This window comes from Buceros rhinoceros, unplaced genomic scaffold, assembly GCF_000710305.1.
Source record: "Buceros rhinoceros silvestris isolate BGI_N320 unplaced genomic scaffold, ASM71030v1 scaffold11393, whole genome shotgun sequence".
Taxonomy (NCBI): domain Eukaryota; kingdom Metazoa; phylum Chordata; class Aves; order Bucerotiformes; family Bucerotidae; genus Buceros; species Buceros rhinoceros.
Window position 1 is genome coordinate 16,186 of NW_010403111.1, and position 26,234 is coordinate 42,419.

A 26,234-nucleotide genomic window follows, 5' to 3' on the forward strand; every position below is an offset into this window, starting at 1 on the left:
CTCTCTTTGACTTAAAAAAAAAAAAAAAGGAACAAATAAACAAAATCCCCCTCCCTCAATCCAATAAAGTTCTTCATTTCCTCAAAAACTGTGCAAATGGAGGTTTTCTTTAGTGGAAAATATTCATTGTGTATGATAGACTCTGTCTTTAGACAACCAAAAAAGAGCCGGAAGGTCCCACACCCTCCTGGCAAGGGTGCTCACTGCACATCCAAGATTAATTTTTCATTGGAACACAAGTTCTGTGGCTTTGACTATATTGCCTGCATGGAAAGCTCAGTCTATTGCCAAATGCACTCTAATAGTCCATGGTGGATTCACAGAATATAACTTTGCAAATATAGTATTAGAGCAGATGAATAACAGTTACAAGTCTACCTTACATAGAAAAATACTTTGAACAATTAGCAAGGGCAATCACAGTATTGATGGCTTGCCTAAATCAACTTAAAGTTTATTCAACAAATGTTCTCTTCTAGCAGCTAGGCATAATTTTAAATACTCGTATACCTCCCACTGGTTCCTTGCTTGAACTCTTGAGCTATCAGCATTTTCCAGATCAGCAGCCAGAGGAACGCTGCAGAGGAACGTACAGAATCATGTGGGGGGACCACAAAACATTAGATTGGATTCCATTCTCCTGAAGTATACTCTGGCCTTTACACTTAAGATGGTTTGTGTAACACAGTAGAGCCCATCTACTTTAAAAAGCCGTTTAATCAGAACCTTAAGAGCACAATGTATTTTCTGGAGACAGTTATTTAAAGTATATTCAAAAAATCAGTCCATACATGCTTGTTTAATGTAATGAACAGTTCATAGGCAACTGGTTGTTTTGTGCCCTTCACTAGAAAAAGGACACTGAGGTGCTGGAACATGTCCAATGAAGAGCAACGAACCCGGTGAAGAGTCTAGAGAACGAGTCCTATAAGGAGTGGCTGAGGGAACCAAGGGAAGACCTCACTACTCTCTACAACTACCTGAAAGTGAGGTGGGTGTCAGTGTCCTCTCCCAAGCAACAAGAGATAGAACAAGCAGAAATGGCCTCAAGTTGCACACAGGAGGTTTAGGTTGGATATTAGGAAAAAATTCTTCAACAAAAGGTTTGTCAAGCACTGGAATAGGCTGCCCAGGGAAGTGATTGAGTCACCATCCCTGGAGGTACTTAAAGGATGTGTAGATGTGGGTTAGTGACATGGTTTAAAGGTGACTTGGCAGTGCTGGGTTAACAGTTGAACTCTATGATCTTAAAGGTCTCTTCCAACTAAAACAATTCTATGATTCTATGAAATTCAGTAACACCCAGTACATAAAGAATTATCTATCAGAGTAGATTAATAGCTTGAATAATCAAACCATTCAGATATCAGATCAAGGAAGATATGTTCATATTTTATATGCCTTTTATCAGAGCTTCTCTTAAAAATCTTATTTCTTAAGAAATTAATAATTTAACTAGAGGCACCTAGTTCACGTACTTCAGTTGACCAGCACAAATTAGAAGTCATTTTCTTTACACTGAAAAAACAGGACTTTAGTAACCAAAAAAAACCCCTCTTTTGAAGAAGCCTAGATAACTAGATAAGCTACACAATGTCTTCCAAATGCCACTTCAGGATCTGTTGTATGTAAAAGTCGTGTATGAAGGGAATGACTGGGCTGGAGAAAGAGAGACACCCTACAGAAACATCCTCCTGTTCTCATAGTCCTTTCCCTTGATACCCAAGGTCTGTCAGAGACAAGTATATAAAACTGCAGCTTAGAAATTGCTAGCAAAACAAAAAATGAAATTAACTGATGACATTTAAGTGATAACACTACACAAGGGATCGTTAAAGTCAGCCAAAGCCATGGTATGGCAGGTACCGGGAAGTTCCTTTGAAGATTCCACAGAAGATTCACTTGTGACAACTGATCACAGAAAGGCCCCTGACTTTGCTGGGTGCCTGAGGAAAAGCATTGACTTCTGCAGGCCCCCATCTATCTCATTAGAGGCACCCCGGTCAGCTGCAGCTGGTGTCCATGCTGATCTTCCCGCATAAGCACGGACACCCCTCTGAGACATCCATCAGTGCACAGAAGCACGGTTTCCCTGGTGCTGCCACATCAAGTCACTGATGGGTAGAAAAGTGGTGAGTTTGTAACAGTGTGTAAATTAGCATGTGAATGAGCCTGCGTGATTTGTGTATGTAAGACTATACATGGGCATTGTAGATGTTAGGTTACCTATTGTTTATGCATAATTATAACATGATTAAAAACAGTAGACGGATTTTTTTTCTGAATGTAATAAAGCATAGCATAACTCACTATTTCCTGTGTTTGTCACCATGTGATTCAACCGTCAGTCTCTCCCAGCAAATTTTAAGTCTCAGAGCTATAATTGTCCTGTAACAGCTCCATTAGCTAAGCCAAATAACTAACTTGCTTGACTTGTAGTATCACCTGTGTAAAGTAGGCAGCATGTTCTTTGGAGCATGAGAGGATCAGTGTTGAGAATTATGAAATTCATCCATATATTAGAATTCAGAAGACAAATCTTGCGAACTTTGTTTCTCCTATTGTGAAGGTCCCAATTACAGTTCAGAGGTAGGTAGAGTCCGAATCCTTAAGAGCAAAGCAACTAATTCTACTTCCTCTTTAAGACAAAATTGTAGGCTTTGCCCAGGGGGCTTCTAGGAGACCCTAATTTTTGGTATCAGATGGACATGGTTGAAAAGAAATTGAAGACAGATATCTAAGCCCTGCATGTACAAACCAAAAGAATTCAACCTTTTCTTAGATTCACTTGAAGTACTGTGTGCTGGGTATTTTTAAAACCAGATCATCTCCAGCAGATCATTTTTGTAAGTAACTACTGTAGTAACATGTCTATAGCAAGCTGGACACTAGACATACATGGCATAATCATTTATTCTTTTTTTTAGTTGTTATCAACCCACAATATACAAATGTTTACAGAGAAGGCTTCTTGTCCCTACTTTCACTGACCCTTGGAGGAATTGCAGCCAACACCGTCAGAATCACTACTAGAACACGTCATGCCACACTACCTTGAATTCACCAAACAACTGCCCAAATCAGATTAAACTGACGTGATTCTTGCAGACCCTGTAAAATACTAAAGCCCTGTAACCATAAAGCTAAGTGTACTGTATGGTCTCCACTTGAGAAGCAAAGTTTGTTCTGGTGTCATAACTGGAAGTAGAATACCATCTTAGAATCAATCATCTGATTCATAATGCATGATTTGAGGATGATTACAACATACTCTCACAATTTTTCCCGTATGTTACTGAAAAATGCTTTGCATACCAGCGGTATTTTACCATGGTTACATTCTGGGATATTACGTTTATTACTATAGTCTTAACCTAAGAGAATAGCATACCAGCAGACCTATGGGGAGTCTCAAATCTAAAGAGACTTCAAACTCAAGGTGCTGATCATAATAGCACCCATCCAAAAAAGAAAGACGAGGTAACCGACACATGAAATGGAGCAGAAAAGCAAGCAGTTCTAGATATTACCCTAAACCTTTCGACACCTCTCAGGGAAAAACCACTGCCAGGAAGCAGCCTACCTTTTCCTCAGCCGGTGATGTGAATTTTTTTCTCCCAATACACTCATTAAATAGCTCCAGGCTACATGTCTGTTTTGAAGTTACAGGAGCATAGCAGAAAGGCAAAGACTCCAGCAGACGCTTACTATATTTTGAATGCAGCAACCAATTCATATAAAGGATCAAAGGAAAGAGAGCCAGAAGACACAAGATGGATACAGCTCTAATTGTGGGAAATAAACCAATCCTTTGAAAAAGACTATTTTACTTTGAAATTTGTTCAACAAAAAAAAGGAAAACTACTACAGCAGCATTTAAAACAACTAAATTGTCTGGAAAAATTATATAACTTAATTTAAAATTGATTGATGGTGGTAGGTATGTAGCAAGCTTTGTTCCCACTGAGACAAAAACAGGTAAGCTCTAGAGAGAGCGAGACTGACTCAGAATTCTTCTAAGGTACTAGTACAGAAGCAAGCTGCAAGTCTAGAACTTCTTGAACAGGCAAAGGAGAACTGCCCAACATGTACCTCAGGTTGAAAGCATGCACATAGGTATTTATTCTGTAGTAAACACTAAATTTACATAACTTGAAACTTTTACAGTTATGCCTTTATACTTTCATTCAGTACCAACTGAAAATGTGAGAACAAAGCATGAACTGGGTTAGCACCTCGTTGCATTCATTGTTGTAAAACTAGTTCATTGAACAGATGATAAACCACTTTTCTATTTGATAAAGCGGTATTAAGTTAAACGTTGAAACTGTGTGTAATCAGCACTAAAAGTAATTTTCAAGAGATTATGCATCCTTCTACCATAAGAATTTTTAGTAGCATCTGTCATTCCCTCCAGCACCTAGATAACTAACCTAGATAACTTTGTTATATATAATTTAGGTAATTATGCTTTACTCCAAAGTCATTCTAGTCCTTTCCCCCAGGAAAGGACATTTTTCGTTATGTTTACAGAGAAAAACCAGCATTCATAACCGTTTTCAATAACCTCTTCCTGACTATGTCTTAGGGCTTGCACTCAATGTCCTTTTTCTACGCTTCACTTTGATACCACCCGCAAGTACCACATCACACACCAGCAGGAACCAGATGGGATGCAGTCTTCTGACTCACTACAGCAAAATCTCAAAGAACTGTTGCAACCACTAAATTTCCCTGCCCCCTTTGAAATTTCTAGACTACTGCCAAATGTAGATACAAATAGCTCAGTGCTAGTCTTTTTAACGAACAGAACCTAGGCCATTTTTATTTAAGGAACTGCTTTTAAGAGACTATTCAAGTAAAGCTCTCCAAAGAAAAAGAAGCGGTATTTGATTTATAACATACCATGCATTCCCCAGTTTTGCAGCTTTCATAGGTGGGGGTGGTGTGGTTATTAGCACAGTAGGCTCCATGCTGCTAGTGACTGATCCATTATCTTTTGCTGCCAGGGCAATCATTTTCCTTTGCTTCTGAGAAAGCTTGATTCCATGAGACACCATTCTGCTGTGATTTGATATTGCAAAGAGAGAAGATGTAAGAACAGTGTCCTTTAGATGATATGACTTTAATCTTGCAAAATGTAGTATTTTTCAGTGCTTTACTAGACCAAAATACCCTAGATAGAGTAGCAAAAGGGGAGTATTTGTGGTGAGAGGGGTTGGATGGCTGGGTAGCAAAACGAGGATCAATGAGTATCAAGAACGACAGAATGAAAATCATAATAAAAGTATTCTTCACATAAATGTCTATAAATGAAAACATGCAGAGTAGGAACAAAGTCTCCAGAGAGGGACTACCACCAGATAAAAACTATTTTTTAATTTTGTGACATTTTAGAGACAGTCAGAAGCTTAGCTCCTTTAAATCAAAAATACTCATGCATAAGAAATACAGCATATAGTCTTTTTTTTTTTCTATTTGTAAGACTTTGTTTTCTAAGTTATTTGGATTCTTCAGTCTTGACTGAAGTTCACAGCTTCTGGATCCACCTAGCCAGCAACCCTTTACTAGGCTCCAGGACTACTGTCTTAGCTCTCCTTTAGAAGAATGTCACACTACAAAGGTCATGAGAGTCATCTTCAGTTCTCTTCCGTATGTCGCCAGTTAAGAAACAGTAGGAGGTCAGAGAACACGAGACAAGAAACAAACTTCAAGGTCAATTACAGTACTGGTCCATGAGCAATTTCCAAAGTGCTAGGGTCAAGAATTCTTTTTGCCTAGGAATAGGAAAGCTCAGCAGAGCAGGGCAATGCTTTAAGATGTTAGTTTACTCTCTCACCCTTTCACATTTCAACAGCTAAGACGTGCTTTTGCAGTAGCTGACCAAACAAAGCCTACAGGTAAAATAAAGGGACAAATTTTGTATGCTCACAGAAAAACAACACAATGAACTGAAGTAAACAAAGTGTTCAAAAGCAAATACGACAGCTCTTCTCCTGCTTTTTTAAAACTCTGAACTGTCTGAACCACTAAGTAAATTCATAATAGGCTGGTATATCACACTTTTATAGATTTTGGTTTTTTACCAACCCTGAATTTGCCTTCGGCATGGTTCCACTTTTCTGCATACTTTCTTCAATTTCCATGATGGTTCTTAGATCCATAGCAGGAGGGCTGGCAGGGCTAAATGAAAAATAAAAAGTTACCTTAGAAGGCATTCATTTTTACTTACATTCCACAGTTCCAGCCTTCACTGAAATCCACTAAATCATACACAAGATTGGTAACCGGATGTATAATTTATGTCTGTTTGCTCAATTATGGCAAACCTCAAATATAATGTTTTTGACAAAACTTTTATAAATACATACATACTTAAAAGCACACTACAAAAATACTTTCAAGACTCATTATACTATGAAACAAAAAGATGTGAACTATGATTACTTTAAAAAAAATTAGATACCTAAATCCAGGATAGTTATTTAGTAGCGAGCTACTCATGCTAAGTATGAGGGAGGCATTGCTCACAGCTCTTTCAAAAAGGCTGAATTAGGGATTTCTTTGAAGAACAGGATTAAAATTATTTCACATGGCAAACAGAACACTGTTAGCAAAGTCAGAGGTCTGTAAAAACACCATTCTCAGAACTTAAGGAATCAGTTTCTTTTTCACAAATGACTTTTCAAACTTCCACAGAAATTAACATGAATTAAATCCAGACATTTCCAAGCTTTACATAAAACCTTAAATGAAAACCTGCATACTTCAAGGCATTTGAAATAAAGTATAATCAGCACTCCTTCTGTTTCTCCCTACATAAAACCCAACTGCCATAGACTAATGAATTAGCCACTGGGAGGTCACACCAAAGCCTGTCATCAGGGCTCTTCCACAGTAGTTAACCAAACACACTACAGTATTAATCCTTTAAACACCCCACACAACAGTGTTGCCTGCTTTTTCTTGACATCATACCAGCAATACTAGACAAAGCAAAGAAAAAGTATAAGGGAAACTCATAAAGGCACAACAAAGTCCTATGGTTTTATTTGTCCCCCTTTCATGAAATCATTCTCTGTTCATAAAAAACATTCAAAAAGAACTCTAAGATAGCAGATGAACATGGAGCTTCTTCCAACCAGTCTAAAGACCAAAGAATTGGTTGTAGGATGTATTGCTCTCTCTGCATACACTAGGCTTGCACAAATACACAGCAAGACAAAAACCAGATGCACCCTGCTCACCAAATTATATACTTCAGAGCTATGACTTTTAGTTTCTACAGCTGTATGATCTGTATTAACAAATCCCATCAGCCTGGGAAATCCGTGGGAAACTATCACTATGATTCTGTAAATCCTTAAACTTTTGACTATTCAACCTTTATTGACCAACTATCAGAGACAGGACACCAAGCAAAACAGAACTTCAGTCTATCACAGTTCTGCTCCTCTTTCATATGCAGATACTGCTATAGTAATTAATTTTTGATTATTGCATCCGTTAACCCTGTGCTGTTGATTTTCACAGACTGTTTAAAAGGCCTTAAAATTGTCGAAGTACAATGGTGCTTCTAATGGCTTCACACATGGCCTGATTCTACAAAAAACTGCTAAGTACTTTAAAAAGTGTTAACCAAGCAGCCTTTCTAAAAAAAGATACCAGAATTCTAGACTGGTAGCATTAATAAAAAAATTTAAAAAATATCTAGCAATTGTTCTTCTCAAAGAGTAATTTAAAAATGTATCAAATACAGCAAACTACCACAATCTTCAATTCATGTGTCAAGTATTGTACGATGATTTTGAAGAGCAGACAGCTTTTTAGTCTGAACAGAATATTATTAGCAGTGATGACTAAGTGTAGAACAGTGACTGTAATTCAGGTAGGCACCACAACTATCACTCCACCTGAAACGGGTTGCTACCCAATTGGGAGAGGTTGCAGAGCTGGTTTTGGCACTGGGAATGGACTGTGGAACAGACTGTGTCAAAGCCGATGATCCCTTGTACAACTTCATCTCCTTGTTAGGTTGAGACAGTTTCATAACCTGACTGCATGTTTTGTCCTTCATCTAAAAAAAAAGACAGAAAAATGTTGAATAAATGTTCTCACATTATTTCATTTAGAAAAAAAAAAGAGGTGTGCTACAACCAACTTTAAAATCTTTTCACTTACACACATTGTTCAAAGACACCTCAAAAATAGTAATAAATTAGTGAATCCCTGATCAGCCTGCTATTTGCGCCATTTTTTTTCTTTTTTTCTCGCTTCACACTTTACTCAATCATTTAAGTCTAAATATGCATCCTAACAGTGAAAAATTCACTTGGAGATGCTCACTTTCAAAGCTTTAACACTTAGCATAGGCACGACTCTCTCAAACTTACTTCTCTTTGCCAGTTATGGCTCAGTTATCCTGGACCGTACCTCTGTCCGACTACGGTAATAGAAGAATAGCAGGACTCTTCTGGAGTTTTTTGGTTTTTTACTCCTGATTTTGTTTAAATCTGCTTTGCATTTTAAATGAAGTAGATAAAGATTTTATATAATTCCTCTTTTGGTTTGAGATTTGCTGAACACTACAGCATATAAAAAAAATCTTATTATGGTACTACACGAATAAGTTATCCTTAGAAGATTTAGTAAGGAATACTCATTTTAATTTAACAGACAAACAGTAAGTACTTAAAGCTGTCTACTCGACTTATAAGGACAACAGCTTCTCAGAAACACTCAAAAATACAAACTTTTGATGGACTAGATAAACAGAAACAAATAAATTGCTAAGAACAAAGAAACCCAACCTCAGTTCTCTCTGGATGAAATCCTTTTGTGAAGTCGGGAGACTGCAAGTCTCTGGGGCTACCCACTCCAGCGTAACTACCTTCAGAGTCAGATGTTAAGAGTTCTGGAAGGGATTCTACAGAGTTAGTTTTATCCAGTTTTACTGAGCCTAAGAAATAAGAAAAGAGGGTGGAGGTATCAGATCATGAAAACCAGACTAAACAAAGTTTAAAATACCCCCAAATTATTCACTCCGTATGATGAATACCTAACAACCAGAAGTTACCTAGTCCAGCATACTAGACTGCAGTAAGTCTACGAAAATTTAAGACTACCTTAAATATTTTTTCAGACTACGATTACTCCCAATTATTCTCTCTGTCTCATAATACACAGTTTTAGGAAGTAACACTGACACTTTTCTGTTAAAAATGAAGGCTTCTACCATCTTTTCTGTGACTGATTTATTTTTTATATTCCAGAATAACCCCCCCCCGCAAAAAACAGTACATTAGCAGAAATGTTCCACTTACTAAAACCACATGGGCAAGTGTCCATTAAATTAATTTGATAAAATATATGCTTTTACAGAATCTGAACTTTGGGCACAAGCTTAATATGACAAACATCCTTTCAAAAAAAAACCCTTGATCCTAAGAATTCACTATTCAAATTCAGCTATGGTGTTCACTATGAAAGAATTAATCTTTTGAAATTTCCTTACTGAAGTCTAAAAACCTTTTAACATAACATTTCATATTAAACTTTATGTTCTGTTTTTATACATGAGAGGAACCTCTTTCCCACTGACCTGTAGAGGCTGGACTCTGAATTATATCTGATAGATTATATCCTCCAGAGCTGTCAGACCGTTTTCGTGGTTTCTTTTTTGCCTTTGATTTTGCTTTTTTGAAAAGGGCTTCCCTATTAAAAAAAAAACCAAACAACAAAACTCAAAAACAACAGAACCAAAAAACAACAATACAAACCAAGATGGATTAAACTAAAGAAATTTAGGCTCAGAACTATCAGTGTCAATGTCAAGTTTTTCAGCCAGCAGCAGAGCAGTTATACATCAAACAGTAAGACCTAGTCCCATCAGCTATCACTGGCTGCTTGTTCCTCTCTGGTTATGCACTGGCACAGCTATTTTGTAAACAATTTGTGGGGAAAAAAAGAAATCCATGGGGAATAGAAAAAATTATTTTCAGTCTAGATCTAGTCTCTGGTCTAGAATAGCAGAAGTTTTGTTGTGGTGAAACAGTGGAAGACAGAGCAGCTGCATAAGCTGGCACTGCCATCTAGGTCAGATTAAACCTGCCACACATCGCAGCAACTGACGAAGCAAACGACACTCAAATCTCTGCTTTTTTTGTCTCTTGATTCTCCTAAATTAGTGAAGTTCAGTAAACTCAACAGTTTTTCCCCTATATGAATCTGCCCACCCTGATACTACTACTTCCACAATAAAGCAGGTATATGGTCACGTTCCTATATATATTAGGAAGAGTGAAATCAAATAGAAAGAATCATTAATTTTAACAAAACTACTAGAAATTCAGAATTATATGAATCACAGCCACAGTAACGCTATTTCAAGAAGTTTCTCAAGTTGCCTTTTGTGAAATAACTGTATATGTACTTACTCACTCTTGCATCAATACTGCAACCTTACCATGTTTGGGGTTTTTTTTAATCCTTGAACTGCCCTATTCCCTAAAGGCTATTGCCTAGCCTTTAAAAACACTGAAAGGACTGAAGTCTAATACCAAATGGCCTCTCAGTTCCCTTGATCTACTAGTCCTTATCTGCACTAGTCCATTTAGCATAACTTTTCTTGACATAAGTGGTCAGAGCAGAACACAATACTGCAGGTGAGGTCTCATCTGCACAATTACATCATATTTCGCTATCTGGAAGCAGGTTAACAAGTCATCCTACCAAATTATCTTTTAGTAGTTGTGATGTCATAGTCAATTTTTCGAGTTTAAAAAAGTATCAAAAAAAGCAGTTGTAATTTTATTATTTGCTTGTCACAGAAAAGCAGCATATTAAGTTAGTCTAAAACCACTTTACAGGTTCTGTTGCTCTCACTTCTATGTCTTTAAAACAAATGTTAAGAGACAGAATACCAGACATCAACAAAACCACCAGTGCCAGACCTCCTGATCTACAATTGTCTGAACCACATTTTCTAACACCTCTTAAACACACATCACTTGTTTTGTTATTCTGCACCCAGACAGTACCCACTATAAAATGACAGATTAAAAACTCATGCTACAAAGCTTTGCATTTTGCATGACAATTCTGTTAATATTAAGAAATGTTGGTTATCTCAATTTTCCAGACAGATCTATAGTACATTAAAGTCTGGTTTTTTTCTCTTCTGATTTCTCCTAATTCAGTAAAGTTCAATGGTCTCTGCAGTTGGTCTCATACATACACAAATAACTCTCACCACCTGCATGTCCTGGCTTCAGCTAGAGCAGAGGTGATTTTCACAAAGAAAGTAGGAGGGCTCACAGCCAGGACAGCTGACCTGAACTAGCCAAAGGGATACTCCGTACCGTATGATGTCATGCTCAGTATGTAACTGGGGGAGCCAGCCAGAAGGCGGAGGGATGGCGGCTTGGGAACGTTCCGGGTGGTGAGCAATTGCACAGTGCATCACTCACTTTATACATTCTTTCATTAATATTATTGTTATTATTACTTCTTCTCTCCTTCTGTTGTCATGTTAAACTGTCCTTAACTCAACCTATGAGGTTTTTTACCTTTTTCTTCTCATTCTCCTCCCTATCCCACTGGTGGGGAGAAGGAGTGAGCGGCTATGTGGTGCTTAGTTGCCACCTGGGGTTAAACCACAACAATGTACAACTCTCTAACATTACTGTGAATGCTTGCTTTGCTACCTTCACTCACATGCTACTTGTAAATTGAAAAAAGTGCTCCACTGCAGTTCTGTAACATTTTAAAATATCTACGTGAATGGAGTACAGACTTTGAAATCTCCCTTTCTCCTACTTCTTAATATTTCAATTCTGAATCTAAAAGGAGTCAAGCAACATCCAAAGGGGGATAAATACCACATACAGCTCACTCAGTCAAAAATGTTGAAAAATAGGTACTTACTGAGAATTTTGTTCTGTATTCTTTTCTTCCCTTAAAAAGACAAAGCTCTCTCCGTCTTCAGGCTCAAAAGAACTTATGTCAGGTCCATCTGGATATGGAGTAATTACTCTCCTGACCATAGCTGGAATCTATAGTTTGTAAGAGTTATTATACTAAGCTTCTCAAATTGTATGCCAGCAATTATATGATCTCTTGTAAACAGACCAAAACCAACTATCATTTAAAATACTTTTACAGATTCAGTGATCATTTATTAAGCAGCTTATAAACTGAAGCTAAAACTTCTAGCAAAACAGGAGAGTTAAGTGACGACTCAGAATACATATGTTTCAGCTGCCTATAACTCCTAACAAAAAAATGCTTCACAGTTTTGCAAACATTCACCTTTTACTACTGTACAGTTAAAGAATACTGGATTGTAACATGCTTTGGTTTTCCCCTCTGTATTAAAATTCAATTTTCACATTATTTTTCTTCCTGCTTTTAAGATCTATATGATCTTTACACTCAAGAAATCTAATACCTTCTCCCTTCTTCTAACAATGCTCTTTTCCATGGATTTTGCTTATGTTTTTTCATGCAACAATTGTTATTTACAGATCACTAATATGTTTAACATGTATAATTAAAGGACACAATACTGTTGCAGTAATGGCTAGTGAATAATGAAATACGAGCTCCATGAGCAGCAGCTAACCTTAGCTTTTGAGTCAGATGTTCCACATTCAGCCTGCCATCTACAGACCCTGCAGGTACATATTTACCACTCATCTGTTCTCATTTTAAACCTAATCAGCTTACACTCAAGTTGCACAACTTACCATTTTCCTATAATAAACAGAAAGATCCTTTACAACTTCATCACTTAAGACATCCAGCGTCCTAAAAAAAATAAATTTATCTTACCAGCTTAAAAAAAGATAATAATAATTAAAAAAAAAAAAAATCACATTAATGAAACTTTCAAATGATCATTTTTCATGAGTCTCACCTACAGGCATTATTACCTATTCATGGTGGTCACAGAGGCACAAGGAAGAATACGAACACAAAACATAAACCAGTCAATGCTCTTCTTATAAGGCAGGATTAAATCCAGAACCTTTCCAGATAGCCTACATTTACCTAAGGCCACAGCCAATATAGACCTGTGTGTTTAAGCTACCATACACTGGTCATTACTTCAACATTTCTGTGTATTTTCAAGTCTTCCAGACATGTTCCTAATAATCCACGTTTATACAAATTCTTCTATAAAAAGCCACAATATCCCTTGTCATTTATGCCAAACAATAACACTACAGCAACAAACTTTACTCAACAGAACTGTCTTGCTCAAGTGAGCAACTGTCCTAGCACAAAGCTGTTATGACTAAATTCTGTCTCAGGTGTCTCAGATTAAAAGACTTGCTACCCAGTAATAACATTTTCAGATTTTTGCTAAAATGCAGATACAGTCTTAACTGTAGTAACAATGCTTGATGTTCTTTTCAGGCTGAATTCAGAATAATACTTAAGACAATGTTACTGGATTTTTACTCCTCTCCAAAATCAAAGGTTAAAATGTTTATACTTTATAAAGATGCAAAAAGGAAAACCTGGAGCACAGGTTATTTTTTGCCTCTCTCCTTCCAGCTGCAGTCAGCAACACTGGAAGGAACAGACAGGTACAGTCTATCAATACCTGGCTCTGCCACTGGTACCGCTGCCACAGTTTTGGGTTTTGTGACGACGGGATGGTCTACATGGCACCAGGCTTGTTGGTATCAGATGGGATTCACCTTTCTCAAAGGGGGAAGAGGATCTTTGCTCAGGAGCTTGTGGGGCTCATTGACAGAGCTTTAAAATAAACTTGAAGGGGGAGGGGGATAATAACAGCCTTGCCTGTGACAAGTGGCAGGATGACACGCCACAGTTAGAAGTACAGGGTGCTAGGGAGGGCTTTCAGCCTGTTGCTTTAAGGTATGCTGGGGACACTGCAGCACAGTTGATGGCTTATGAAAAAAGCCAGGGGCTCCTGAGGTAATAGGAGCCAACAGGAAAACATGGGTGAGATACCTCAAAGGAATTACAGGGTGGTCCTCTAAGTAGCTGACGTGGCCAAGAGCCCATCTGAAGTGCCTCTACACCAACATACGCAGCATGGGCAACAGGAGGAGTTGGAAGCCACCATGATACTAGAATGCTATAACCTGACTGCCATTACTGGAACTTGCTAGGACAAATCCCGTGACTGGAGCGTGACTATTGATGGCTACACGCTGTTCAGAAGGAATGGGAGAGGAAGGAGGGGCAGAGGCACTGCCTCTGTATCAGGAAATGGATAGCGTGAAGAGCTGACCCTGAGGAATAGCCACGAGAAGGCTGAAAACTTATGAGTAAGAATTAGAGACAGAGACAACAAAGGGAACCTTGTGGTTGGTGTCCGCTACAACCAAGAGGAGCCTATTGATGAAGCCTTCTTACTCCACCTACAGGAGGCTTCGCGCTCGCAGGCTCTCATCCTGCTGGGGGAATTCAACCACCCCAACATCTGCTGGAAAAGTGGCACAGAGAGCTGTAGGCAATCCAGAAGACTCCTGGAATGCACTGAAGAGAAATTCTTAAATCAGGTAACAGACAGCCCTATCAGATGGATGTGATACTGGACCTGACAGTCACCAACACAAGCAAACTAATTGGTGATGTCAAGATTGGAGGCAGCCTGGGCTGCAATGATCACACACTGGTGGAGTTCACAGTCCTGAGGGATATGGGTCAGGCAAGGAGTAAAGTCAGGACCATGGATTTTAGGAAAGCAAACTCCCAGCTCTTCAAGGAGTTAGTCAATAAGACCCCCTGGGAAATGGCCCTCAGGGACAAGGGAGCAGAACAGAGCTGGCAGATCTTTAAGGATTCTTTCCATAGAGCTCAAGAGCTGTTGATCCCCAGGTATGGGAAATCTGGCAAGGAAGGAAAGAGACTGGCATGGCTGAGTTGAGACCTGCTGGTCAGACTAAAGGGCAAGAAGGAACTGAACAGGCAGTGGAAGCAGGGACAGGAATCCTGGAAAGAGTTTAGGGACACACTGCCCAGCTGGTTATGTACGGTTGTGTCAGGAAGGCCAAGGTACAGCTGGAGCTGAACTTGACAAGGGATGCAAAGAATAATAAGAGCTTCTACAGCTATGTCAATCAGAAAAGGAAGGTTAAAGAGAGCACACCCCCTCCGACGAACGTGACAGCAAACTGGTTACAACAGACGAGGAGAAGGCTGAGGCACTCAACCTCACTCAATATTTTAGCCCAGTCTTCACTGATAGCCTCTCTTCTCAACTCCTGAGTCGATGGACCACAAGACGGGGACCAGGGTGTCAAAGTCCCTCCCACTGTAAGGTTCTTCAGGTTTGTGACCACCTGAGGAACCTGAACATACATAAGTCTATGGGACCTGACAAGGTGCAGCCCACAGTCCTGAGGAAATTGGCCAATGTAGTTGCCAAGCCACTCTCCACGACATTGGAAAAGTCCTAGCAGTCAGGTGAAGTCCCTGGTGACTGGAAAATGGAAACACTGCACCCATTTTTCAAAAAGGTATCTATCTGGACTTCTGTAAAGCCTTTGACAAGGTCCTCCACAACATCCTTCTCTCTAAACTTAGAGATACAGATTTGGTGGGTGGTGGATAAGGAATTGGTTGGATGGTCACATCCAGAGGGTAATGGTTAATGGCTTGATGTCCATATGGGGATTGGTGTCAAGTGGTGTCCCTCGGGGTCCATACTAGGACCAGCGTGGTTTAATATCTTCATCTGACATAAGACAGCAGGATGAAGTGCACCCTCAGCAAATCTGCAGATGTGGTGCAGTTGACATGCCAGAGAGATGGGGTGGCATCCAGAGGGACCTGCACAAACTAGAGAAGCAGACCCAGGTGAACCTCATGAGGTCCTAACACACCTCGTTCTGGGCAGTCTCTGGTATTAATACAGGCTGGAGAATGAAGAGATTGAGAGCAGCCCTGAGAAGACTTGGGGGTACTGGAGGGTCAAAAGATGGACGTGATCTGACAACGTGTGCTCGCAGCACAGAAGGCCAACTGTATCCTGGGTTGCATCAAAAGAAATATGGCCAGGAGGTCAAGAGAGATGATTCTCCCTCTCTACTCCACTCTGATGAGACCCCCACCTGCAGAACTGTTTTCAGCTCTGGAGTCCACAGCACAAGACAGACATGGAGCCGTTGAAGCAGGTCCAGAGGAGGGCCACAAAAACGATCAGAGGGTTGGAGCACTGCTATGAGGACAGGCTGAGAGAGTTGGGGTTGTTCAGCCTGGAGAAGAGATGGTGCCGGGCAGACCTTATTGTGGTCTTTCAGTACTTAGCTATACGAAGGACAAGGACAGTCTCTTTAACAAGGCCTGTTGCAACAGGACAAGGGGTGATGGTTTTAAACTAGAAGGGAGATTTAGACTAGGAATACGGAAGAAATTTTTTTGCAATGAGGGTGGTGAAACATTGGCACGGGTTGCCAGAGAGGTAGCAGAAGCCCCATCCCTGAAAACATTCAAGGTCAGGCTGGATGGGGCTCTGGGCAATCTGATGTAGTTGAAGATGTCCCTGCTCACTGCAGGGGGGCTGGACTAGATGACCTTTGAAGGTCCCTTCCAATCCAAACCATTCTGTGCTTCTATGATAATATGAATGAATTCTTCTATTTGTGATACAAGCAGAGAAGTTGTGTGACACAGCAATGAAGTGCTGGCATTCTGAACTGGTTCAGATCTCTAAGTACTACTATAGGTAAAAGGAAGCATGACAAAAAAGCTAGGAGTGGACAGAGTAGACCAATAAAGGAGATGGGGGCTTTTTTGGTTGGTTTCTTTAAGTCTTTGCTAGGAAAGAAGTTCTATCAGTGCTGATAAAGCTTACTCTAAGAAGATAACATGTACTCCGGAAGCAACTTGAAGCCCTGTACAAAAGCAACAAGAGAAGGAAGGACACCTTCAACTTCTGAGAATCCTAGCCAAATCACTGTGGAAAGCAAAGGTAATGGATGAAATTGTTCAGCCCTCGATGCAGACAGTTAAAGACTACCAGAAGGCAGGCCCATCCTCTTTGCAAAATGCACCAGCTATAATAAACCTTCTTAAAATAAACTTAATTTGCATAGTAACTATCATGGTAAGAAAAAACAACACACAAAACCCACACAACAAAAAAAAACCCAGCAGTTTTATACATCTTCAAAAACAATTTAAAAAATCTGAACAAGATAGGCTAATGTCAAAGCCCAGTGAATCCAAGAAAGGTTATTCCCTTTAACTCAGGCTTTTCATGCCAGATTGTAACACAGATTTTTTGTACTACCTGCTATAGTATTTACAGATATTTAATGAGTTTCTCATTGTTTGGCAAGAATGAACCTCCCTTTAAACTAGCAGCATTCGGCTGCATTTTAATGTTTAACTGCTCCTTCCAACTGTCTTGCCTTTTTGGGATGTTTGAAGTCAACAACTAGTACATGAAGACATTTGAATTTCTCCCTACCTTGCTTCAAGCAAAGCTGCCATGTTGAATCCTATGAACTGCAAGCAGGACAGTTTTAATTGTTCAGCACCGTACATTGCTGAGAACTCCAACAGCTCGGCAGCATTCTTTAAAGTAACTGTGAAGAAGAAACACAACAAACTAAATTGGACAAAGTGCTGCAACACTATGCAGCAGTTTTAAAGACTTATTGCACGGCATGATCTAGTTATTGAAATGCATCATATACTTTATTCCTAAAAAAAATCTTAATAGTCAAATGGCCATAAACTTCAGCAAGCTCCACATAACTTTGTAGCAGCTCGAATGCAATGGCTGCTTCACAGAAACGGAAAGGCCCTACCTACAAACACGCCAGTTTCAGCATACTGAAACTCAACAGTCCAACACAAAGGGGAAAAAGAATACAAAAGAAAGTTACAAGTAGCAAGTTTCATACATAGCGTAAGCAGTTCTTAAGGCTCCCAATGTTCCTTCAGCAGGGAGAAGGAAAAAAAAAGGGGGGAGGGGAAGGGGCGTGAAGGAGTAGAGGGCAGGGGGGAGAGAGAGAGAGAGAAACAAAAAAAAGGAAGTCTCTAAGAAACGTCAAGCAAAACTTGTATGCTGACCTCCTGTACCAAGCTAAGCAACAACACTTAGTGTTTTCTAGAAGAGACAGATCTTGATAGCCACACAGAGACAGCACTGTATCAAACAAACAACAGAAGAACTAGTAAAACTAAATACAAGGAACAGAAATAGAAACACAGAATTCATTTTATCGTGTTTTAAAGACATGTTTGAATTCAGTGGAATGAAAGTTTGGTTTACTTGTTGTGGTTTTGGATTTTTTCTCCCTTTGGTTTTTACTTCTTTTTTATTAAAGAATATGAGATGAAGACAATGATGCCTAAGGAATGGAAGACTATGCTAACCTAAAACATCACCCAGCCTAAAGAAGAACTGCTAACAGCTATGCAACAAACAGCAGGTAATCAGAGCAAAAGAATACAAGAAAATAATTCTGTGCTGAAACAGGCAAGAACATTAACATCTTAAAAAAGCATTTTTTTATTCTCTAACCCTTTACAACACAAGTCAAAGAACTCACGTTTTTCTGCAATGGCTACTTCACAGATTTCTTTGAGTCTGGATATAAGAAGCTGGTCTGCTACCACAAGAACATTACATATGAATTCTACGTTTTGAGAATCTGGAAAACAAAGCATCGCATAAACACTGTGGGCAAGAGTATGTATAACATATATTGCTTCAATGAGATTTTACCAAAAGACAAATGCTTTGCAAATTTGCTTTGAAAATTTTCATAGGTTATTATGGAATAGCTTAGAAAAGTACAGCCATTTTTTTGAAGCAAGAGAAGAAGGGGAAAGGAAAACTACAGTTTGACAAACTAAAGAAAAGGTACAAAAAGGTCTGTGGTACAGCTACCACCTCAAAATCTAAAGCAAGAGTCACAAAAATTTGGATTTTCTACATAAAACTTGAATGCAAGCATATTAAATATTGAGTTTATATTTTAAAAATACAAAAATTACAGGAGTACAGTTAAAGTGAAAATACATTAATGGCACCTTTTATCGCAAGAGCTTCATCTGTATACAGGTAATCTACAATTATTTGTAGTATGTCAGAATGGATTGGCATTTCCAGGGCTGAACAACAGGAAGCCTAAAAGGCAAAAGGATTAAGAAAAAAAAAAAAAACAAAACCAAAAAGAGTAAAAGAAGCTGACTACTTGGAATAAAATAGAAAATTGAGACAGCAATTACACTTAGCAAATGAATCAGACTGAGGGTCACACTCTAAGTTAAATATTCGCATGATATCTGTTCAAGTTTTTCAATTAAGAATTGATTGTAGCAGAACAAATTAAGCACGCCAAAACTTCTGAATAAATACTCATCAAATGTTTAGTATTTCATCAGCTTGAGCATCTTCTTTAACAATTCTCCTTTATTATATTACTTTACCCATAATAGTACTGAACTGCTTTTCTTTCCGGGTAAAGGATCTCATGAAATCACAAGTTCTCATGCAAGAATAAAGTGAAATTAGCCATCACTGTTAATTCCTCAGAAAACAAGGTCCTCAGCAAACCCTCCATGTGAAGAACCATCTTAACCATTAAGGCAAAGCATTTCTATGAGCAAACATTAGCCACTAAACCATGTAATCGTCACCATTCAAGTTTATGCAACATCATTGCTTAACAGCTTTGGTTTATCTCAGGTGGTACTTAGGCAAAGCTTCATAGGAAAAGATTTCTTTTGCTTTTGAACGTGCTACTGGTACTGATGTATTTCTCATCTGAAGTTTAAAAAAAAAACTGTTACAGACATTAACATTTGTATACAATATCTACAGCTCTTTATTCACTAAACATTTACTTATGAATTTAGTAAGATTTAGATTTACTTATAAAACAGAAAACTTACAAACATACAACTGATAAAGAAATCAATGATACAAATGGACATTCAACAATTAATAAATCAATTACTTGTATCAGAGTGTTTCAGATGTGCTTCATCAGGAATGACTGAGGAAAAGGCCGTACAGTAAGTTAGAGGACAGGTGAAGTTCTGTTACAGTTACACAGCAGAAGTGAACTGCCAGTATTTCGCCAGATTCTTGGGTTTACAAAAGCTAACAGAACTCTTGCACACTGCTTCAGCTTTCAGTCTCTGAAAAATGCTTCTCCATTTACACCCTTCCTCTTTCAACAAGCATTATCAATAGTACTGAGATACTTAACAGAGGTATTTAGAGTATATACATTGTCCAGGAACAACCAGGGCATTAACGCACAGCTAGTAAATAAGAACCAAGACAAAAGAACCACACCTTTTGAAGCAGCAGCTGGTTAGGAAGTGGAAGAGTCCTTGACATCCTCCATTTTATTAACAGTAAATGTCAGCTAGATATTCTGCACATTTTGATTCTGCTGTATCTTTCACTCAGTACATACAAAAAGCTATCCCATACTGCTTACTTTTACAGGAAGAAAATTAAAAGAATCCCATAAGAATAGTTCAGTAGCTTTTATAAATCCATGAATTAGCTCAAAATAAACCTCGAAACCAAAAGTGATAATTTCCTTTGATATATGTTATTATGTTTATTACTCTCATTTAAATACACAATCTCAATAATACAAATGTAGAGTAACCAAAAATGTGTTGGGTTATTTTTTTCTTGCAAATAGGATCCAAGAATCCACCTTTCCTTTCCCTAGTACTCAGGATATGTTATTCTAAGAAGAAATGTAAAGCTGTCACTTATCTGATACACAAAACATACTGCCACACACGGTTACTGGCAAGCTTACCTCAATCCATGAGCTGCTTAACATGCTGTGAAAATAATCTGTAAAGAAAGGCATTTCAGTTCAAGATGCAATAAAATGTCAGTTAAAAAAGACAACATGACTAATATTATATATATATGTATATAAATATACACACATACCAAGTCTTGCACAAAGTACACACTTATGACACGGGAATTCTTTTCCATCTAAAGATTTCAGGGTCACATCGCAGAGGTATGAACTAGAAGACATTTAATAGGATCAGAACTGTGATTATTCAGAAGACCTGCAAGTTGTAAACTCTACAAATAAATGCTTATTTTAGAAAATTAGGATTTATCCTTTAAAATAATAACACACCTGAACTTTAATAATAGAATATAAAATTAACCTAAAAGTACAGGCACGATAGTTGCAAGAGAAATTTTTTGTCCAAAGTAGAGCTCTCAAAATTCCATCTGAAGTATTTCCTTCAAAATATAGTCAATTACCGTTTCAAAACTGCTATGACCAAATTAATTAATTATGGCTAATTTTAGTTAAACTTAAATGGTCTATGTTAAATTAGATATTTCTTTTACATTAGTAGCTACTGTAAGCTTTGGAAATGCATTTTAAGAGTGAAATAAACAAAATTTTGTGAAAAAGCTACTTTCATGCAGTATAGCTTTTACTATGGAAGTCGATTATTCAAGCATTTGTGTATAAATAACCAAATAACACATATGGAATTAAAAAACAAACATCACTTTTATAAAAGCAAGGAAATTTTCTATTGAAAGATATTCCAGAGATGATCTTAATTAGAAAAAATATTACAGGTTTACTTATTGCTAATCCATGCAATTCTATTGTCAAGGCAAGCTTATCTGCAAAAGTCAAACTGCTTTTGACTGGATTAGCCACAACATTTCTCCTGGCATTAGTATTCTATAGTTCATCCATAGAACACATTAACATTCAGGAAAAAGAAGCAAAAATATACCATATATAATCTATCCCAGATTACCAATTCAAAGATCAGTTTTTAACCACCTACAAAGAACTTCCAAACATGAGTTATTGCCAAAGAGACAAGTGTACATCAGAAGTTAAAATACAGCTGATCAACCTTAGCCTACACTTAAGAGATAAAGAGATGACATAAGAGGAAGATGGTGGGGGTAGGAAAAGCTTGATTTTAAAAGCTTACCATTTCTTCCGATTTAACTTTGGTTTGTTCCCATTCTTCTTGTTAACAACGTTAATTTTTCCATTTTCTAATCTGACTCCATCCAACCTGCAAACCATTAATTAACACTGGTAATAAGTAATAGAATTAGTATACAAACCATTAAGAAGAACAGTTCCACAAAGTAACAGCACTTCAGTTGGCTCATATTGTGAATATGAAAAAGGATCAAAATCAGTCAGCATACAAAACTAGAAAGGACCAGTTGTTCCTTGACAGTCTTCATTGCAGATGTAAAATGTAACTGTCATTCTTTCCATGCCTTAGCTATCTTATTTATTTTCTTCAGTGAAAGCTAGACTGCTATAGTTAAGCCCAACATCCAATACCAAAGGGTCAAAACGAGTAATATATACTGCTACCAGTCAGTTACCTGAGCAAAGACAGTGGCTTAGACGAGATGCATGTTTCAGCACAGACTTATTCAGCACCTTAATTCACCAAGGAGGCTTGAGAATGGGATGATAAAGACACAGGCGTGCTGCCAGTGGATTACAAAGCAATACACTTTCAAGGGGAAAGCGCTTTAAGATGGAAACTTTACTTAGGATCTGTTTTAGCAGCAGCTTCACAACTTTGCTGATTAATTTTAGTGTTTGTGAAAATACAGTGAAGAAAACTACTCTGAAAAAGGTCATTCCCTCCTTCAAAAGGAAAAGACAAATGCAGAAAAAAACCCTGAACAACTGAGTAATGCAGTTTTACAGGGACATCCAGTCTCAATTTCATTAGTTTCACAATATAACATCAAATATGGAAAAACTGCTAGATGGCGACCACAGCATAGAAGTTCATCAATCCAGAACTCAGATAGCTGTCTCTAACAAAACAAGTACTGATGTTTTATGACAGTCATTCTGGAAGGTCAGATGATCTGCATCAGATGTCAAGTCTCAGAGAGCTCACACTTTAAAAGATACACAGGACAGATGTTTTAAATACAAATGTCCAAGAGGTTCTAGGACACCGTAAGGGCCAACAGCACATTTCAATTACATAGAAGCCTATTGAAAAATGATGCTTTAAGTAAATAATCATGTTACAAAAGTCTACTTCTGACATTATTTGAAAAGCTCATACATGTTTTTCTCTTAGCAGAGAGCATCAGAACAAAGTGATGTTGCTTTAAAGAGATGACAGTGTGTGCTGTAAACTTATACTCATAAACAACAAAACAAGCAAAAAAAGGTAAATTTATCAACCCCAACCACCCTTCTACTTTAATAAAAACTAAATTTAGACCGACTTATATAAAAACACTCCATGAAAAGCTTGCCAGATTATAAAAGCATTTCCTTTCACCTACCTTTCACTTAAATTGTTGAGTCCAAACTTATTAGCAGCACTTTGCAACATTTTTATGATGTTAGCTTCCTCACTGACAACTTTGCCCTTTTTAGATTTGCTCTTCTGTTTTTCATTTATAACTTGCACCTGATTATTTCTATAAATCTCAAATGCAGACTTTCCAGTATCATTTTCATCAAAACTCATTTTGCTCAAGTTAGAAATTAAAGTATCTTGATATTCTTCCGATTTTCCTTTTTGCAGAATTTTTGGTTTATAACCATGAGTCAAAAGATCACAGGTATCAGTATATATGAACTGCAGAAGATATGCAAACAGATCTGGATGAACCTTCTCGATTACATAAAGATCACATCCAACGGCATCTTCATCTTTACGGTAGACATCTGGAGTGTCTAGCTGGTTGTCACTGGAAACAAACAGCTTCTGGAAGAAGTCAGAGCGTACAGCCAAGATGTATTTGTGTACAGGGTAAGTTCTCGTGCCAATCTGAAAAGTCATATCGTGGATGCTGTCCGTTTCATCCGTTTCATCTAACAGTTTGCCAAAATCCTCTCCAAAACTTGATGACGACACACTTGGAATTTCATAAAGACTAGAAAAAAAAAAAAATCCATCACAAAAACCACTATTTACAAGCTCAATAAAATTTTACATTTTATGTTTAATGAAGAGGATGTTTCCATTTAGTTTGTTTGCTTTCTTTCTTACATTGCTGGACTACTCAACATTTCTTGTCCTGTTCTTTATAAAAAGAACTAACAATATGGTATTTAAGCAATTAAACCACATATGTAAGGTCTCTCTAGCTTCAGAATATCAAATACAGTATTTTGTCTTTATAATACAGCCAGTAAACACATATTATCAGAACTCTCTTATCTTCATCTCATTTTTCCACCAAGAAAACACAGAAATGTTTGCTGTGTTTCATATGACCACCCAAAGCAATAAGAAAAAGCTAATACTTATTTATCATATATATTGGAAACTATTACAAGTGCACAAGGAACATGTGCAAGGAATACCTATTCCTTTTATTTAAAACATTTTTTTCAAACAAAGATCCACTTTTAACTTGTATTTAAAAGCTGATCAGTTATTTCTAAGTATTTAGAGCTCAGAGCATGTTAAGAAATACATCACAAAAGCTAACTTTAAACACTTAGATAAAACATCAACACTACACTAATTATGCAAATATATAAGCTGAGGTCTTATTAGTAAACAGCTGTGTTGAAGATACCCTAAGTACTATTCTCTAGCACCATGGATAGCCACATTTATCATGACTTCTACACGAGACAAAAAACGGTTTTGAAAACCAGAATGATTTAATTGCAATCACACACAAAAAAAAAAAAAGAGAAAAATTATAGCTGTAGATATTTTAATATACCTTGTTTTAGGATCTGACTGTAAAACAGCAAAATTCCAGCCATTAGGATCAGTGGCAATGCTAACAGCTCGGTGGACAAAAGTCAGCTTCTGAAGTCGAATTCTTTCATATACACTGTTTGTATCATGTTCACAAGATCCATCACAGGAAGAATTCTGAAGGCTCGATACAAGCTCTGCTAAAAAAAAAAAAAAAGGTTCAGCTACAAAAAGGCAAGATTTAGGACTTGTGTAAATCCGTTGATGGATTCACCGAATAAGCCTAAGTAGCGCTGAAGGCTTCAGGTCGCTTACCTGAAATACAAGAAGTTTTAAGAACAAGACCTTACATTACATACAGGGAAGTTTTTATTCAGAACTTCCTATGGAAGTGTTTTGCCACTTGTTTATATATGGGAAAACACTCCAACTAACATTCAATGCAACAAGCTGTGAATCAGTGTACAGCAGTGCAAGACTGATTTCCCATCATATCAGTTATAGCAGAAATAAGACACTTGCCTTCGGACTTCATACAGTATCATTTAAATTATACCCAAACTAACAAAACCATTGAAAAAACATGATGCTCTCTGAATACTGGACTGTTTAAGAACTGGATAACTGAATATATGCAGACCATTCACTACATTCATTAAAACCTTTCGAAAAAAACCAGAAGCTCTCATTCATCACGAATCTGTCACGAACATCAGTCAACAGATCTGGATTCTGATGTTTCCTTGAAGGTACTAAAACTATAAAAAGACCAGCAAGCATAAACAAGATAGTGCATAGAGACACATACCAGCACCAGAGCAAACACAGTTAAAAGGAGATGCGTGTGGTGCCTCTGTAATGAGGGAACTACCACGTGATGTGCAGAATAAAAGAAAAGTAGCAAGAGTAAAACTAGTATGCAGCCCTGGATTGAGCAACAGAGGAAAGATTTTTGCTTTGAAAGAATGCAAAAACGGACTGAGAAAACTAAAGATGGAATCTCGGTATCAAAGGAAGTAGAACTGCAGCATAAAGCTATGAAGGTCAAATACATGCCAGGTTGAAAGTAAATCCATTTTTATCCTTAGTTTTAAGACCCCTAGATGAACACAGCCAACAGTTTCAATTAAATCTTGTCCTATGGTAGAGAGGTGACTTCCTCACAGAAAAACAACCCATCAGGACCTACTCTCAGCAATATGAGCCAAGTTAGTAAGATAGAAATTGCTCTTGACCCTGGATTATGCCCACATAAGAACCTGGGAAACATGGTAAGGTTTTACTGACTTAGCAGTGCAAGCAAGTACATGACACATGTTTTGTTCAATGTCAGTCTCCTAGGACGGGTCATCTAATATGTGACAAGATCATTACAATGGACCTTCATGTTCCTATTGCTCTCCAGTACTTTTCTTTCTGGAAATCTCCACCTGCAGGTTACCTGAGGGCTGCAAAGTAAGTAAATCTAAGTATTACTGAGGAAAGAGAATAGTACTGGTTGACGCTACCAACCATCAGCCACAGAGGAAAGAATGAACTCACCACTCTAATAC

At 37.8% G+C, this 26,234-nt stretch overlaps 1 protein-coding gene across 2 annotated transcripts in view; it reads right to left on the bottom strand.

Annotated features, from left to right (window-relative positions):
• Positions 1–26,234, bottom strand: part of IBTK (inhibitor of Bruton agammaglobulinemia tyrosine kinase) — a 57,055-nt gene that overhangs the window by 15,384 nt on the left and 15,437 nt on the right. The window contains exons 10-24 of one of the 2 annotated variants that reach the window (XM_010132886.1): positions 24,704–24,878; positions 23,303–23,899; positions 21,958–22,044; positions 20,924–21,006; positions 20,784–20,821; positions 19,027–19,123; positions 18,543–18,644; positions 17,453–17,570; positions 12,747–12,807; positions 11,926–12,053; positions 9,602–9,714; positions 8,811–8,959; positions 7,914–8,077; positions 6,091–6,183; positions 4,906–5,061 (exon numbers count right to left, since the gene is read on the bottom strand). In XM_010132886.1, coding sequence (XP_010131188.1) covers positions 4,906–5,061; positions 6,091–6,183; positions 7,914–8,077; positions 8,811–8,959; positions 9,602–9,714; positions 11,926–12,053; positions 12,747–12,807; positions 17,453–17,570; positions 18,543–18,644; positions 19,027–19,123; positions 20,784–20,821; positions 20,924–21,006; positions 21,958–22,044; positions 23,303–23,899; positions 24,704–24,878 — 2,161 coding nt within the window. The remainder of the gene's footprint in view (positions 1–4,905; positions 5,062–6,090; positions 6,184–7,913; positions 8,078–8,810; positions 8,960–9,601; positions 9,715–11,925; positions 12,054–12,746; positions 12,808–17,452; positions 17,571–18,542; positions 18,645–19,026; positions 19,124–20,783; positions 20,822–20,923; positions 21,007–21,957; positions 22,045–23,302; positions 23,900–24,703; positions 24,879–26,234) is intronic. The other variant, XM_010132887.1, reaches the window with a different exon arrangement.